General features: G+C 39.9%; 1 protein-coding gene across 12 annotated transcripts in view; it reads right to left on the minus strand.

The window, feature by feature from the left end:
* Nucleotides 1-18,830, minus strand: part of RSRC1 (arginine and serine rich coiled-coil 1) — a 117,578-nt gene that overhangs the window by 57,558 nt on the left and 41,190 nt on the right. For all 12 annotated transcript variants that reach the window (XM_046898527.1, XM_046898526.1, XM_046898521.1 and 9 more), the window contains one exon: nucleotides 3,580-3,616. In XM_046898527.1, coding sequence (XP_046754483.1) covers nucleotides 3,580-3,616 — 37 coding nt within the window. The remainder of the gene's footprint in view (nucleotides 1-3,579; nucleotides 3,617-18,830) is intronic.

Consider the following 18,830-nt stretch of genomic DNA (forward strand, 5'->3'; position numbering starts at 1 on the left):
ATTACAGCCCCCCAGGAGCACCACAGTGACTTTCCAAGAAGACAGGTAGAATTTGTTTTCAGGATATGATTCATGTTTTATGGAAGAACACACACACAGAAAAATATATTTCCTTCTCATGTTTGTTTGCTTGTGAACAATTCTTCTTTTCAATCAAATAGCTTTTTTTTTTGCTGTAATGTAAATGAAAATGTAAAACCAAAAAACCATCCAGTCATGCTGACACCTCTGCAATGAGAGAGGATTCAAGCTTGCAGAATAGCCCAACGAAGAATTTTGCCAAGATACCAAGATAAATGTAATTATATTATGTGTGTTAATTATTTGTTTGTGAACAAAGACAGGTGTCTGCCTAGTTTTATAGCTCACTAGAAAGCCAACAGTTCCACTAGACATGGCCGTCCAGTAAGCCATGTTGGACACTGCTGTAACCACCCCATGTCTGAAATTAAGTCAGAGAAAATCAGTGGAAAGCCAGCTGCTGATATCAAATAAAAGGGAAAAATGAATAAATAGCAATACCTGCTATGTAGGGATTAACACCTTCTTCCTAAAGGAACACCACCCTTGTCATTGCCAAGAGATCTTCCGTAGGAAGACCTGCAGACAGAGAGCTGCCAGAAGGAGCTCACCAACATTAGTTACCACAAATTCCTGACCTTAATATACGCTACCTGTGTCACATTGTGCAACTAAAAGCATAAACAACGAGCTGCAGCAGCTTTGTTGGCAGAGCGACGTGCAGCAATGCAACAGCCAGTGGCATAGGAGCTCCATCTGCACCTGCTGGTGGTTACTGATCAATGTGCAACGAGGAGCGCCAGCCTTACTGCCAGACAATAACTATATTCTTACAAACCACTGATGGGCTAAACAAGCTATTAATGACAGGTTGCTCTCCATCATTTAAAACGGACTGACGCTGCTGCTTGACCACAAGGACAAGGAGGTTATTGCCTTGAAATGTTATACAAAAGACACAAATAAGATAGCTCTGCTGAAGAAACCACATGTATGGCTACACGGTCCAATTTCAGTGGAGCTACCAACAGAAAACAGAGCTGCAAACAGTTTCCTATTCCAAGGTTTCTAAAGGTTGTTGAAGTAGCAATGTATAATTGAGCAAACAGCAAGCAAGCACAACAGCAGCTCCTCCAGCTGCATCAGCTCTGAAGGAATCCATCACGAGGGTGGTGAGGCCCTGGCACTGCATCCCAGAGCTGCATGTACCCCATCCTTCCAGTGGCTTTGGGCACCTGGTCTATGGGAGGTGTCCCTGCTCACAGTTTGGGGTTGGCACAGGATGGGCTTTAATGCCCCTCCCAGCCCAGAAGGCACGCTTACTGACACGAACAGAGACATGAACCTGCTGTGAAGTTCTCTGGTCTACCAAGAAACAGGTTGTTTATGAAAGCATGTTTTCCACACTGAAAGTATTCCCAAATAACAACTTGCAAAATATTTACCAAATTTTTGAAAAGCAGCCATGTGTAGCTAGATGCTAAATACCCAGATGGCAGATGCCATTAAGCACAAGTAAGAATTAAGACAGGCTGCAATCCAGCAAACAGTACCTATAAAATACAATGAGAAAGCGCAACTCATTTTAAATACAGGATTAAATAGTAGATTTATAATAAGTAGATTTATAATCAATAATTAGACTCTTGTTTTCATTGCTAACTGTGGGGGAAAAAAATGGAGGAAAACAATTTCTTGCAGGTATTTGGAGATGCAGTAATGTGAAGTAAAAGAACTAAAGCAATAGCGTGGCTTAATTCTTCTGAGAAACGTCCCCATCATTTACTGGAGTTCAAAGGTCTTTCTGAACTTGTCTGCCATAACATTGAGATGTAAAAGTTCCCTGCACGAATCCTCCCATCTTCAGGTGCCTCGGGAAACACTTCATTTCCTTGAGCACCCGTTCCCAGGACAGATTTTCTAAGATCACAGGGAAAGGGAAAAAAGTCTTAAAGACCTGGAGGTTTTCGACAGATCTTTCACAGCAATACAAAGCAGCTAATGTATTTCATGGAAACGACATTATTCAAGCATACAGCGAGTTACCATGTCAAAGAACTTCAGGTTCCATTACTATACAGAGCCTTTCCAGCACAGCTTCCCCCAAGTCCCCATGAAGCTCAGGGCATGAGCAGGCAGTAATCCTGGCCCACCCTCCCCTGCCCCAGTCTGCTCAGAAACCACAGACCTCCTCCTCCCAAACCTGCAGGTTTGAGGTGACATTATAAATCAGACCCGCAGCTCCAGCTACTGCAGCACTCCCAATTTAGAAAAAGTACCAGTCATGGTCATCTGTCAAGACTACAGCATCTTTATAATGCATTAGAAAAATTCTCTGAGCCCATCAGATTACACCAACCTGACACCAGCAGAGGAATGAAACATTTTAAAAATTTATTTAAGAGATTCAACTAGCATGCAAGATACCTATGAAACTAGCAAACAAGATTCATTCTCCAACTGCTCTTAGAACTATTCATAACGCTCAGCTATTTATTCCATTCACACATTCAAAATACTAGTTGCAATGGAGCATCTAATGTACCATCATTATGAAAGGGAGACTGTTGACAACAGTGCCAGAATATACATGCTTCTCATCCTGCTGTTACTCCAAGAAGATATTGGAACACGAGCGCCAACAAATCACGTTTCCCATGTGATCCCCAAAATGGGAAGCAACAGAAAAGCAATTTGTGCAATACACTGTGAAAGGATTTTATTTTCATAGCAGTATGGAACAGTATATACTATTCAGGTATTATATGAAAAATTAAGCATGAATTCAAGTGCTTCTCCTGAGGTACTGAAAGATACATGCCATTAATAGTGAATATTTTGATTTAATGGGATTTAATAATCTGTTTAGATGAACTACTCGATGTTCAGATGATGCTGATGCTAACATTCCACGCTCAAGGAACTTCAGACTTGTGACAATATTGCATTTTTTCCAGTTGTGATCAACTGATTTGTTTTTAATGCTAAGTATGTCTTGCCATCACTTGTGGTTTGAATATGTTTACTTAAACCAAAAATACTTTGCATCTCAATTATTATTTTATACTGCAGCACTGAATGGAACTTAAGTCAATACATTATTCATAAAGCACAGACAACAGAAAAAACAAAGCTGTGCACTTCTTTCAAAGCCTTCAAATTACTAAAACACACCATATTTATGCATGCAATATTTGATTGCGTGTGGGTTTTTTTGCTGGTTTTTTTGTCACAAGTTTGTTGATTTCAGATCAGGATATGCCAAAAAACCTACACCAAACAATTTTTGTTTATAATTAAGGTAATCATCAATCCAAGGATTGTAGTCCATTTTATTTCATCTCTACATCAGAAAAAATAATTTTAAAAAAATTAAAATTCCCTTGAAACGGTAAGATAAATGAAACTGTAAGTGCCTTCACACAATAACAGTACGCTGACCCTCTGGGAAATGGTTGACTTTCTCAATTCAAGGTATTCAAAGCTCATTCAAAAGTGTTCATTTGGAATGCAGATATCAAAGATGATGCAAATGTTCAAGAGAAAATTAAAACTTACCAGATGTTCTAATCCAGCTTTGATGTTTCCAGCATCCCTGTAACAGAAGAACAGAAGTCCTAAATAGTTGCTAAATCCTTGTCTGAAACAATTTATATTTAACCCTGAAAATGGCAAAGCCAGGAAATTTCTCAATTATGTAAAATTTATTTTTAATATCTTAATCATTAAAATATTTTTAGAGTATTGATCACCCAAATGCAGAACTACAGAATTATTTATAACCTCAAATTTTACCTGCCTTAAAACTGCAATAAATGTTAGCAAAGCAACTGAATACTCATTTGAAGAAGCATTTTTAATATAATTACCCCCCTACTTCATGCTGAACTTAATAAAACAAAACATTGCATAATGGTATTTATGAAACCCACATTCAGTGGCTTTACGTGGGTTCTGCCTCATCACTACTCCAACAGTGTAACTGGAGACTGGTTAAAAAGGTGGTGCAGTGCACAATTTACATTAACTAAGCAGGTTGTGGGAAAAAAAGACCAAACCACCAAAAAAAAAAGATAATAAGAGAACTTGAAGTGAAACACAGCCCATGAAATATCTTGCCATGTACACACACATTGTGAGTGCTATCCTGGAGCAGCAGAACTTGCAAGGTTACCTGCAACTGCTCTCTGCTACGTCAAAAAGGGAGAACCCAAACTAAAGTAAAACCAATAAAGATCCCCAAGCCACCAAATGAAGGAAGCTGGTTCTGCTTTCATTGGCTCCAGGTTTCATCTGCTTCCAAAAACATAATCATGTCTTTTGAGGAAGATGGGCCTTCAGCATGCCAATCAAGGAGAAATTGCATCCAGAAGCATTTCAACAGATCAGTGATTGAACTGTGTGGTCATAGAATGGTTTGGGTTGCTAAGTGTACATTTATAATATTTTTTTCTAAAATCATTATAGTGTATCAAGCGACGGGAGCAAAAAGCCCAACTACGCTCCTCCACCAAAGCAAGCCATGCAGAGACTGATGCTCCCATTCCCTTTAATGGGCTGTAGAACACAAGGTGAAGTTGCATACAAAATGACTACAGAGTATGAAGTTTCATTAAATACAGAATATGTTCAGTTACACATTATGCAGCCTTAGCTGTACTTTAGACTTCTATATAAAGCTTTTATTTATGATTTCATAAAGCTTTCTAAAAAGTTTTGCTCTATTTGAGAGCATATCGTGAACAAAGCAACAGATACACTTTACTTACACTGTTATTCAGCATTTTGAAATGAGAATATATTATTTGAGTTTGCGCAGTACTTAAATAGGAATTGTCTTTAACATCCCTTCTGAGGTGCTAAATGGCCTTAAGGAAATTGCTTGGGAAGCAGGATCCAAGACGCTGATGTTAGGAGCTCCCCACTAATGGTATAAAGCCTGCCTGTTAGTGGCCTGTCTCCTCTGCTGTCCCTGTCATGACTTCATCAATATTGGTACAACTCTCTTTGCTCTGTGCTGAAAGCAGACTTAATTCAATTATAGGGCTCAAAACTGATAAAAATGGTCCTGAAGTGGAAAATGCGAAGAGATTATTGGCAAATGAATAAAGATTTGTATCGAACTAACACACAGGAGTACAGCAGGTTTGGTTTTTTTCTTTAATAATTCCCTGCCTTAAGTCTTCTGGGAACGGCGAGTTTCCCTTCCCCTCATGCAGCACATCGATTTCTGAATTAGACTGCAATATTAAATAATTAATATACTTGCCATGATTGATGTTTTGCATTAGTTGAATATTAGGTTATCAATCAAAATCCACTTGGTTTAATGTAATAATATTGAAAAAGTGTCACTGGCTGTTCATCCAATTTGTAGTTGAGGCAGCACAGATAGTAATATTGGTGTAACACACGGCTCTAACGCAGGAAATGCAGTGGCTGAACATCCATAAGGCACACATTATCAAACAAACCAGGACAAGGTTGAGGTTGTCCTAAATAAACCCCGTGGCACCTGTCACTTTCAATGAGGTGCTCCTTGCAGCCAGCGGCTGCCATGCATCAGACAGCAGGGACAACCAGTGAAGCCATGGCATCCGTTGTTCTTTCTAGTTAAAAATAATTAGCCAAACAAGATTCCTTTCAAATACAGTGCGATGCAAAATCACAACTGTTGCTACAGCTCAGTCACGATGTGCTTCAAAGTTTAAATGAACCTTCAATTGTCACTGAATTACTTAATCATGAACGACACAAAACACTACACATAAGTGGCAGTTGCAGTGTTGTGCACATCCAGTACTGTTGTACTACCAAAAACATCAGCAGTTATATCAATTATCTTGATCAGGTGATGAAGTTTTGCTAAAAACTTTTGCACTACACTACACAGCTCCCAACAGAACACCGAGTTGCCTTTCAAACAGTCTCTTAATGCATCTCATCTATTTCTCTGGTTTGTTAGGCAAACTTAGTTTAGAGTCAAGTTTTCTTCTTCCATCACAGAAGTTGTAGCACTATGCTTCTGAGCCCGGGACAGAAAATAGTTTGTGATGTAGATCACCAGTTCACATGTATGTATTTTAAAATCATACTCTAAAACTAGAAAGCACAATATTTGGGACAATCCAAACGTTTGCTTCTGGTAATCATAGAACGGCCTGGGTTGCAAAGGACCACAATGCTCATCCAGTTCCAACCCCCTGCTATGTGCAGGGTCGCCAACCAGCAGCCCAGGCTGCCCAGAGCCACATCCAGCCTGGCCTTGAATGCCTGCAGGGATGGGGCATCCACAGCCTCCTTGGGCAACCTGTTCAGTGCGTCACCACCCTCTGGGGGAAAGTGACACCAAAGGAAACAACCACAGCTGAGCTGCATTTGAACCCGGCTCACAAGAGACCTACAAGGTGGCAGGAATTCAATGAAGCAAGTGTAGCCAGCTTTTGGAGTACTAAAAGCTGTCATGTAGGTGACTAATTGGGTTAGCGTTAACTTAATAGCACTAGCACTTTTGCCAGTAAGGTAAATTGAAATAAAAAATTTATTTCAAATGAAAATGAACATGTTCACATTCTTCATTTCCCCTCGTGTTATCAGCTCGTTATCAAGTCTTCCCTTGTATTTGTACTTAGCAAACTCTTTGCCAGTGCTTACTGAGTGGAACCCATACACCACAGAATAATTCTACAGTACCTCTGGATGCTGAAGGGTCATTCTGCTGTCCCACATCGCAGGACAGCTTGGGCTGAGGGCACAGTGGGCTCTGGGGCCAGGCCAGGCCACCAGGATTTGTCCACTCATGGCCTGGAAGCACAGCCTGAGGGGGCAGCCCTACTACTCATAAAACATGCCCACTCAGAGGGTCTCTCCTTACACCCAGTCCTCAGCACCTCTTTCAGCCCATGCTGGTTGCTCCCTCCCACCAGCTCCAACTCCCATCCCCTGAAGGCCCCCCATCCCTCAGCACAGTGCCCTCCCAGCCCTCCTCTGGCTGCCGCCCCTCTCTCCCCTTGCAGGGATGGAGTTCCAGCCCCTTACCACCTCACTGGCCTCAGCCCCACTCTACGCAGTCCCCAATGGCTGATTTCGCTCCTCAGAGGACAAATGAATAAATAAATCATTTCAATGTTAGCAAGGCCCTTGGCAGCACGCCCTCTGATTGCATAATATTAACTACAAACTATGAAAAAACAAGGTCAGATGCAGCAGTTCAGGTCACGCTGCACCACACTCTCAAATAAAAGCCTTTGAATTCCACTCTGCAAACACCAGCATTTAGTGTTGTTGACTGCACAGTGCTGTCCCAAGTTGTCACATAAAATTTTCATGGAGCTCTCTCACATTTGCCACTCCACTCATTGGAACACTCAACAAGCACATCCCATAATGGTGAATACTTTAGAACCCAGTAAAGCAAATCCAGATATGGGATTTATTATACAAACCATTATTAATAACTCAGACTAGCATTGTTAATACTCTAGGTTCTGACTACATCACAGCATTTGTGTAAAAACAAAAGCCAGCAAGCAACCACAGCTGTTAACAGCTTCCCTTCTCTCTCAGAATGTGGAAATCCCCCATCCAAAACTCAACCAGCAGCAAGATCATCTCTTTCAATGGCCAATATCTCATGGTTTCCTAGAGCTTGACACTGTTTATATTGCCAGCAAGAAGAAAGTTAAGTTTTCCATGTGACAACACACTATTTACTTCTATTCTTGAACATCCCAAGACAGAGAGCAAGAGGAATGTAAGGAATAAGTCGCAGGGTTTGGGAAGACATACCATGCCTCTGATTCCAGGAAGATAAAACTCTGATACAGGGGAAAAACCTGCTATCAGAAATAACCTGAATAAACACCCGATTATTACATCTGCACACTCAGCATTCAGTAGTTACTGTGTACTTGCTATTCCTCTCTCAGCTAGATGGAATTTAATTGGCAGAGTAGCAGAGCCCCGGATGCAGTTTTTGGAAATGGATAACCCCATCATATTGCACTAAATTTTATAGCTTTAGTATTGTTGTGTTTTCTGTAAAATTATAGGCTGGTGTTTCCAAGTCTGACTACAGACCACACAGACTAATTTCAGCAGGCTTTGGAAGAAGCAACAAAGATGACATAGAAATACAAGTCCTGTGCCTGCTCCCTCCGTCAAACCACTTACAAGAGGACAGTGCTGACTCTCCCAAGAGAACACGTAAATCCAGACCGACTGACTTTTGATGGCAAGCTGGTCCAACACGGCACCAGAGGTCTGGCAGAACTGCCTGTGAAGGCTGTGCAGTGTGCAGGAACAGAGGAACAGAACTCCAACAAATGCCATACTCTTCAACACAACTAGTTAACATTCTCTGGGTTGTACAGAAAATCTTGAGAAGGACAGTCTATATTTTTGTAGCTAAGTGGAAATTACATCAAAGAGAACCTACAAAAGGCAAGAGAGGAAAACCATGAAAGAAAGCTATTTTCTCTTGCCTCTTACGTAAAGATGGAGGAAAAGAAACCTGAGTTTAGAAACTAACACAAGCACTGCTACCAATTAAGCTTATTAACTAAAAAAAAAAAAGAAATAAGATTTCATAGATCATGCATTTAAGTCCTCAAGTTGCTTGAAAACGAAGAAGACATACAATATGAAACACAATCCTTTTTGGCACATCTGAGACACAAAACCTTGTGAAGCACAGTAATGAAAATCAAAATCCTTGCAATGAAGTGTTGAAATTACATAATAAATCCTCAATGCTTCATGCACCTCAAAGAAAATTCCTGGACTGCTTACCAGATGTAGGAGCCCAGGCTCCTCATACCCTGCTTTCACCTGTTAATGGAAGATATAACCAAATCCACAAAACAAAATAGTGAAAGTGATTTAGCAGTGCAATGCCAATCGCAAAGGGGGTTGCAGGTGAGAAGAAACACAGGGCAATAACTTGGCTGTCATTCTGACAGGACCAAGCATCCAGAAAACCAGCATAATATGTTTGCTGAGAATATTCTTTTCCATGTCAGAGCTCAACAGGATGAGGTGTCATTGAACTATGAACTTGGTGCTACTGTTCTCGTCTCCCGTGCACAACAAGCTCCCACCAAAAAGGGAATGCTCAGGGAGCCCTTCACTCTGAATGCTGGAGAAAACAGCCATGATATTTTTTGAAGCGTGAGTGCTGTTTTGCTCTTTCTTAATATCACATCCAAGCAGTCTGGAACTGGTCCTGAAGAGTGAGGACTTCAAAGCTGATGCTACTGTGCTCAGCGGCTCCATCGCTCCAGTCAACCAAAGAATTTATTTCGCTCGGGGAAAAAAACAGTTAGAAGTTTGGCCAATTACTAATAAATTAAATTTGATAAAGATTCAAGAAGATGATATGAAGGTCACTTATCAAAAGCAGGAAGAAAAGCAGGAACGCTTCCCCACACAGAGAAACACATACAGAATAACTTGGAACTGCTGAAGAACTCTGCAGAATATAATGCAAGCTAAATTGAATCATACTAAAACCAGGGACTTTAAATAGGACACAAGGTGAAACAATTTCCATAATACGTTATCCCAGAGAGAAGGAAAATCGGTACCCAAGAGACCTTATCAAATATTCAGGAGGGAAAAAATATATATAGCCCTGTCTCATAGAGTAAAATTCAAGATCGTATGCAATTGAAATAAACACTGAAACTAAGCAGAGGAAGAAAAACTAAAATATGGAGCCGATGGCTTCAATATTTTCAAATAGACTCTACAAAACAAAAACAAAAAGAACATTTTCTCTCCGTAAGTATTTCTCAGATAAAGGAGAGCCAAGATAACTACCCCAAAAAGCTCCCAGTTCTGCTTTACAAAGACTTGAGCTCACGTATAAAAACCCTATAAATTATCAAAGCAGATTTATTTACCCTGGTTGCCAGTTCAAGCCATTCCTCAGATAGACCTGGAAATTCAAAGGACGCGGTAATTTGCAAGTCCTTGGAGTTTTGATACATGATTGAGTGGGGGACGCTGGTTCCGATTTTTTTTTTGCCGTTCTGTGCTCAGGATTCCCTCCACAAAGAGCACAACCTTGTTAATCAAGGCCTGAACTCCCAGCAAACACAAGCAATTAAGCCTCAGACTTTGGAGTACCACTGCCTTTGTTAACCACATTATTTGGTGGTTTTAAATAAATTAGATATCTTTGGCCTATTTTACCTTTTCTGTAATATTATTTAGTCGATATTCAATTAAAACACATCCTGTAGGTGAAAGTGTATGAAAATATTTCAGTAATGGACGTTGGTGCTAGTAGGAAGTGTTGCTAATTAGTCTCTAAGTACAAAATAGATGACAAAAGTAGCAAGAAGCCCAGCACTGCAAATGCACAGAACACTGCACTGAATATTAAACAAAGCAGAGCGAGTTTTAATGTCGGTAAACACAACTATAGGAAAAACTCTCTGGACTGGTAAAGAGCGTTACAGGTTAATGAGGAACATATAAAGAGTGCACAATAATTATCATACCTAACACCTTACCATCTGTGTTTGGATGGCTGCGGAATATAAACACAGTTCATCAGCATTAATCTGAAACTAATTACACCTGCATTTTATTAGCGGAGTTTTAGGATCATTATTTTCAATGCTGGATTTTTCTCAACTGCACTCAACTCGTGGCGATAAAGGATATTAAATTTAACTCTAAAGCAGGGAGAAAACTTAAATGTCCAAAGCACTAAAACAATTTGAGTCCAATCGATTCTCCCATTTCAGAAAGCTTCTAAATCCTCGCCGTTCACCCAATTATGACTGTACTTAACCTAATGAAATTTCATTCTGTGGGAACAATACTATTCTGAAACAAATTGCTGAAAAAATATAAGATTAAAAACTTCGACACAAAGAATAAACTCCCAGAGAAAAGATGCAAATAAAATTACTATCATCATCTTTTGTTTTTTATTTGCAAGTATAAAACCGAAGAGAAACAAAAGCATGGAACATAGCATCTGTCATATCAGAATATAAAAAGATGATCCTGGCACAAAATGAAAAAGCTCTAATTCATTTGCAAATCAAGCCTGCCAGTTCTATTTCAAGCTGGCGGTAACTGTCAAGAGTTAACAAGATAATCACTTTCAATCCTGCCTTCAATGGTACATTACACTGTTATTCCATTCAATAAGGCCGTTCTTTGGGGCACTGGATGAATGGTTTTCATTTCTAACTCGCACAAAAAGTTGCAAAAAAAAAAATCCATGGGGCTTAAGAAAAATCCCTTTATGGGCATTTATCTGCCGGCACTTGCTTTTAGGCAAAATGAGATATTTGGATACACTGGTGTCCATTCACTTCCTCTATTCCTTCAGGCCCTCGGTCTGTTGATAAAGCAGCACACAAGGAAACCTCACGCCCGTGGTTCATTTTCTGTACAACTACCTACGCACATTAAACGAGTTCTGAGAGTGCTCCAGGTGTGCACAGCTCACTGCACCCACAGAACAAGGCTGCACTTGGGCAGGTCCACGTCTAGCTTCACTGTAGACTGCAAAATACAGTAAATGCTCATGAAAATGTGCTTAAAAAAAACTATAAGTAGTTCCTCACTGACTGTTTAATAAAAATAAAGTTAGTTATTAAAATCGTTCTTCCTGTGAAACAAGTTAATATGGAAGTTGTATGTATTAATTACTTATTTTTATTATTTTATTACTGATTGTAATTTACTTAATTGCTTTTGAAGATTCTATGCTATGCTTCCTTCCCAAATGGATAAAATCTTTTGGAAAAAAAAAACTGTGATAAGTATTTAAAACTTTCTTGCTGACAGAGAACTTTGTATTAATCTCTATGAAAATAATTAAAAATCAAAACCAAGAACTTCATGCTTTTGCTCATCACTCCACAAGGGTGGATAGTGATAGGACAGGAGGGAATGGTTTTAAACTGAGACAGGGGAGGTTTAGGTTGGATGTTAGGAGGAAGTTTTTCACCCAGAGGGACCCAGTGGAACAGGTTGCCCAAGGAGGCTGTGGATGCCCCATCCCTGCAGGCATTCAAGGCCAGGCTGGATGTGGCTCTGGGCAGCCTGGGCTGCTGGTTGGCGACCCTGCACATAGCAGGGGGTTGGAACTGGATGAGCACTGTGGTCCTTTGCAACCCAGGCCATTCTAGGACCACTCTAAATTCCTACTATAACATACCTACATGTAAGGCTACTTCATATAGTTATGTATTCCATTAATAAACATTCCAAAGTGACAATTTACATTTTCTATACTAACTTCAGAAGCTTTTTTTTTTTTTTAAATAATGCCCATAGACTTCAGTTCACAAACCAAAAATCCACAGTAATATCTGTATTTAATATCTCAAGTGAATTGCTCCTGCTCAACCTCTGGCCTGTTCCCTGTCAATGCCAACAAGCTCACTGTCAGATGGGTAGAGGTGACTCATTCTTATATGGGGCAAAGACTTATTCTGAAAGAAGTAGAACTACCTGATGTCTGACAGTTGGTTTCTATCATCCCAACTACTCTATTTAACGCAGCCTGCAATAGTTCGGATCACAGCAGACTCAAGTTTCCAGTTGCATTTCACAATTTGTTTCTATTGTACTTTATTCCAAAGAGTGTTTGCAAGTCTCTCAGCCTTTTTTTTCCAAGCCGGGCACTCCAGGTGGGCTGAGCACACGCTGAGTGGCAGGAGAAAGCCAGGAGATCTTCCAGACCCATGGAGTCCAGCATGATGGGGCAGCCTCCCCAATGGCTTCAGGTCACAAACAGGTATGTGTTTTGCTTATTTGTTATTTCTTTCTCCAATACTTGTAAATTATATAGTCAAAGAACATTACAAGTCTGTCATTATTTAATAAAATTAATGCTGAAATTGCTTTTGGTCTTATGCTCATTACACATCTACTCTGCAGATAAAAGCTTCAGAACTAATGGACGTGCTCAGAACATTGCTATGCCAGTGCTGAAAACACTGATGCTGCCGATGCCCAAAACATTACATTAAGTGCACAAAATACTTTCCAGTAAATCATAACCTACATTTTTTATAGAAAATTTTACATCTCAAAAAAAGCCAACAAAACAAAACACAACATTGAATTATGTTGTCTAAGTACCTCATGCTGGTGTGAGTTGACCCAAAACCTCCTTAAGGCACCACGTCCAAATGTTCTTTGGGTTTGTTTTTACCCCATCACAAGGGGGTACATTTGTTTTACTCTCCAAAATGACTGGTTTCATTAATAGGCTTTTAACCTTTTACTTGCATCAAAGAATGCAATAGCAACTCCCTAATTCAGCATTTATCATGTCCAACACCTCACAAAGAACGTCTCCAGTGAAAAGAGAGCAGCACTGGCTTTGTAAGGTGAGAAGTGGCCAGCCGACATGTAGGCCAGGAGTCTTAATAGGCATCTTATATTTTGGCTTTCCTTCAATGACATTAAAACAAGTCATATTGCAAGCTACTGATTTGCTACCAAGCGGTCCAAAATTAATAGATAAGACAAAAATATTCAGCATGTCTCATTCTACAGCCAAGATTTCCCTCAAATATTATTTTTCTAATATGAAGCCAAGAGATTCCTGAAAACATTAAGCACCGTAAACACGGCAGTTTCCAAGGACACTTGGATGTGAAGCAATTTGGAGCTTGGATAGTAAAACCAGCACTTCCAGTTGTACCTTCAAATATTCTGGAAAGCAGCAGAGATGTGAAGTATTCTAAAACAACGACTTCAAAACAAACCAGCTGCCAGATCCTGCAACAGCAAGATTCTCTGAGAATTCATAGACTGTACAGAAAGACCTGGAAACGTGGATGGACAGATGTGGATGTGTGCTCCATGTTCTGACCACAGAAATCTTCTGGTCATGGAGCCAAGGCACTCCATCACTGCAGACCATTGAGCGACCCAATTCTGTTTCATAAGTTTAACTCCATCAATATAGCACTAGTTAGAACTGTAACTTACACATCAGTCTCAAATGGAGGGAAATGATCTGACCTCCAGCCCCATTCCTGGCTGGGGAAAGAGATATATCCATTACATCAAATTCAGAATACAGAACGACTGACCAGTCCACAGTACTGATCCACAGAAGCAGAGTATTCACATTGCTGGAAAAAGCCCTGTGCGTTGGCTCTTTTCCTAGGTTTTCAGTTTTGGCTGAAAGTCACAACCACAATACATGAAATTGCTACGTCTTGCACACAAGTGCCAAAACACAACGTCCCCAGAAACTCGAACTGGAACCGTTCCAAGCAATCAAACATACGTGCAACAATGGCCAGGACCAAATGGACTTTTCCACAATGGCATGACAGGATAAGCCGCCTACTTAACTTTCTGTGCAGGCAAGATATTGGAAAGTTATGTGAACGTTCGCACAGAATCGTTTTAAGTCATTAAAAACAGGTCAAAGTGTTGTTCTTGCTCTCCCCCTCTCCATACACATACACACATATCCCCTTACTCTGGTCATTGTAGCTTTTAGTCAGCAGGGATGGGTCGCACCAATACCAACAGCAGGCATAGAAATAGAATAGAAACAGAAGAAACTGGAAGAACCAAATGAAGAAATTTAGAACAATCCTTGTCCCTACATGCACCAGAGGAACAAACTATTAACTATGCATACTTTTTTTTTTTAAATCTAAAACCAGACAGAAATGTAGCATAACCAATACCTAGGATAAACAGAAATCTTCAGCATGCACAGAAGATGGGTAAAATCCTCTCTGTCACAGAGAAACACTTGCAAATTGTGCCTGATACCTGCAATTTAAGATGTGCTCTTTTTTCTTGTACAACTGTTGCACAAACCAGTGCAAAAGGTAACAGAACAACATCCAACCTCTACCCATGACATGCCCCAGCACATATTGCCTGGCGTATTACAACAGTATTCTTATAGGCTTTCCTCCTGCCTCTTCTACGTGATGCACTTACGTCACCCATCACGACTGCAGTAACAAGGAGGGTTGAAATGAGAGCTCTCCAGAGCATCTATACCCTAGCAGGACGTCAGCCAATGCGGTTGTTGAATGACAAAAAGCCAAGGGCTGAGAAATATTTGAGAACACTCTAATAGCTCAGCACCAGGTAGGTTTTCAAATTAAAACACAGACCCCAAAGTCATAGCCCAGGGAATTCACTATGCCTCGAATGTGGAATTGATCTGAATGCAATTACTTTACTCTTTTAGCTCCATTTGACTTTGAACTAAACATCAATTAGTCCACAAACATAATACTGCAAGATCTGTTAACTCCAATACTGACTCTTCTGTAAGAGATCTGAAGCAAATTTATTGGCCTTCATTTAATAGCTTTCAGCAATCACAAATATCACACATGAAAGCTCAACTTCATTTTCTGATGGTCACTTAAACCTTTAATTCTCGTGACAAAACTCACTCAGTCTTAGTTTTTTAAAACCTCTAAATTAGCAAACAAGACACCACATAATATATGCCATAAGCATAGGTCTCCTCTGAAAAGCTGGGACCTCAGAGTGCTTCAGCTGCAATACACGCCATTGAGCCATGGCCAATATAAGCTAATTTGAATAATCAATATGACAACCTTATTTTTCTAATGCAAACAGGATTGATACAGTAAGGTGTCTCACTGCCACATCACAGTCATGGCCTCTTTTAACCCCTAATTAGATTTAGGCGATTATCCCTGCTCTTCCTTACAAGTGTACAGCCCGGATAAGAGATGACAAAAGCTATCTGCCACTTACTCAGCCTTTGCAGACTGCAGGTTATCCAGGGAGATACAGGGTAAGATCAGCAAACAATTGTTATTCATATCATCTACAGTTTTAAGATAGTCACAGCTCTCCATACACGCTAAGTGAAAATAGCCCAGAGCATTAGGTAAATGCACAACGCTTAAGAACATCAGCGTTACACAGATGGAAATTCAAGGTGATGTTAGGGAATTATGCTTAATTCAAACTGGTTATCACAAAGAGAACTATCTAGCAACGATTTGCTTTTTCAGACAGGAAACACTGAGCTCTCAACAGATTTGTGTTCATTGTTTATTTGTGTGTGACGCTGAGTACTTTACATGGATATTTCTAAAAGTCAAACTTAGAAACAGCAATCCCAATAGAATTACATAGCTAAACAAAGTAGTAGAAGACAGAGAAGATCTATTACAGAAATGTAATCACATTTCATTTACAAGAACTCTTATCTCAAGCATTTAAACATAAAATTTAAACAGTTTTCCATTTTATTGTGCTCAGTATTTGAGCTAATAAGATATAAAAGTATAATCACGTTAGCAACATTTCTATTGCATTACATAAACACAGTCCTAGATTAAAGGCAGAGCAGGAAAAAGAAAGCATGATGCTGCACATAAAACCAAGCACGTTTCTCCTGGCAGAAATAAGTACCTCAGTACCACGTGTGAAAACCAACGTGCTAAAATCAGATCTTGTGTTCACTAATGTCTATTCCCACATGAACTGAAAAAAGTATTTCCATACATATGCATCTGTGAATGCGTTTAACAGGTTTCTTTAACCAAGAGGGGTTTTCCTCCATACTATAGTTTGACTCCTATTGCAGGCCACACAACAACAGACCTGAAAGAAACATTTATCCAAGTCACATGCAACCCTCCCATGGCTGGAGTAAATCTTCTGTTTTGTTTCTAATTACTGTATATAGTGTCATTGAACAACCCTTACCTACAGTACTTTATCAAGGTAAAGCAGCCTACAACTCAGCATCCATCTCCCTTCTGTGGGGTTACCTCCCATTGAAGACTCAGCACTTCTCAGTTCCTGCTTCTCCCAAGCCCATACGTGCTTAATGCTTCTGCAACACAACCCACTTTGGGTGCACGACACCTCACCTTCTTTAAAAAGCAGTAATTAAAAGGTTTAACCATTCCTTTATGGGATGTTGGGCAATGTGCTATGCATTTGAGTAGCCCTTGGAAAGCAGTCATCTAGTTACATCTGACTGCTACTGCCAGCTCACAAACAAAGCTTGCAAGGCTCAAAAGGCTTGCCTAGAAATAACCAGCACACCAACACACAAAGGGGGAAAGACCAATACTGAAAGACAGCCATTAGTTTTCTGCATGGGTTACTTTAACATGAGAGAATCTTATTTCAGTTTCATTCCACAGAATTCTCATAAACTTGCAGAAAAATTAAACATTCTGTTCCCTATAAATGCTTTCCAAGGGTTGGATTAAAATAGTTATTGAGAATTGTTTGATACAGGAAAAAAAAAGAGTCAGCATGAATTGTTCCTACTTTTAAGTTTCTCATTGGATTGCTCTCACAAAAATAATAACATGGATTTCTTTTATAATAGAACTACTGGTTACACAAACATCAACTTGCAGTTTTCAGTGCAGAAAAACTTAAGTCTAGGAAGAGAAAGCATACAAAGAAACACCAATTGCAGCGGGGCTGCTCAGTGCAGGAAGTCTTCCACCTCCCAGGAGCAGTGGGGTTATATGGAAGGATCTCCATGGGAGAACTGATGTCTGTTGCTCACTGAAGTCAACTGGACATCTAACATCACTTCTGAGTTATTACAGCCTAAGTGATATTCAAAAAAAAAACCAACAACCTCTTCATTAAAATAGAAAAAGAATCGTGTTATTATGGAAGCTAAGAAGGACAGAATGCAGTTTCCTGTTCCTGGTATTCTCTTCTACCTCCCTTCCCATCCCATGCCCAGCAGAGGAAAGAAGTGCAAGCTGTGCTTGGTGCTGAGAGCAGAAGCTGCCAAACAGCATGAGCTTAAACACAGCAGTGCAAGCTGAGATCTGTCAGTCCAGACCTGCATGTAATGGAAAAGGAAAAACAACTGAAAAAAGTTGATGGGAAGAAAAAAAAACCTTTTCAAGTTCTCAACACGCTGCAACACAACCGTCAGCATAACACTTCTGTGATTTTATTTCTTACTGTTTTCCAGTTTGTTTTCTTTTTTCCCCTGTTTTAAATTGGGCTTTAATTGGTAATTTATTGAAAACAAATGAGCAAAACCTTCAGTGTTTCCGATTACCATCCATACAGCTATTTCTCCAGAGAAGATATCTATTTTATAACCTTTAAAGTTAATGGAAATCGCTTTCAACAAGCTCTGGGGCATAAGGCGTGTTTTGTTTTTTTAAAACAAATTAAGCAGTGGATTTTCACCTTTTGTCCTTTTCTATACGAAATGCATTTTGACCTTTTAAGCAAGATTTCATGTCTTCCACTACATATGAGCTCCCACCTTCTATTCCATCTTCGTGCTTATAGAGCACCCTGACTTGCAGAGGCCCACCAGAAATTAATGACATGTAGAAAGCAATACTACATTTAGTAGTATTTATTTAATGTAGCGTTAGCTACAGTTTCATACGGAGGAGGTTACAGGACAAAACAAGGATTCTTGCTGTGAAGAGTAACATCCAGCTTGGCTTAATTAAAGACAATTGCTCTGACAATCCATACTATGAACGCTGGTAGCAGTCAACAAATACATACTGCCAAAATGTAACTTTAAGAGGAGGCAAGAAGGAAATACAAAGGAAAACCAGGAGGACGTGAGAAACCCTTTCACTCCCGCCCTCCTCTGAGGCTGAGCTTTGCAGTATTGGATGCATTTGTCAATCACGCTCTGCTGAATGCTGTCCTATAAATACATTATGTGTATTTCTTTAATATTTTGTCAAAGCACCGAGCAGTGCCCACCTGACCAGAATCAATAGGAAAAAATCCTTTTCTCTCTTTGACACAGCATGATGCCATTAAGCAGCCTTCAGAGATTGTGATCTGAGCAG

This window comes from Gallus gallus, chromosome 9 (assembly GCF_016699485.2).
Source record: "Gallus gallus isolate bGalGal1 chromosome 9, bGalGal1.mat.broiler.GRCg7b, whole genome shotgun sequence".
Classification (NCBI taxonomy): Eukaryota; Metazoa; Chordata; class Aves; order Galliformes; family Phasianidae; genus Gallus; species Gallus gallus.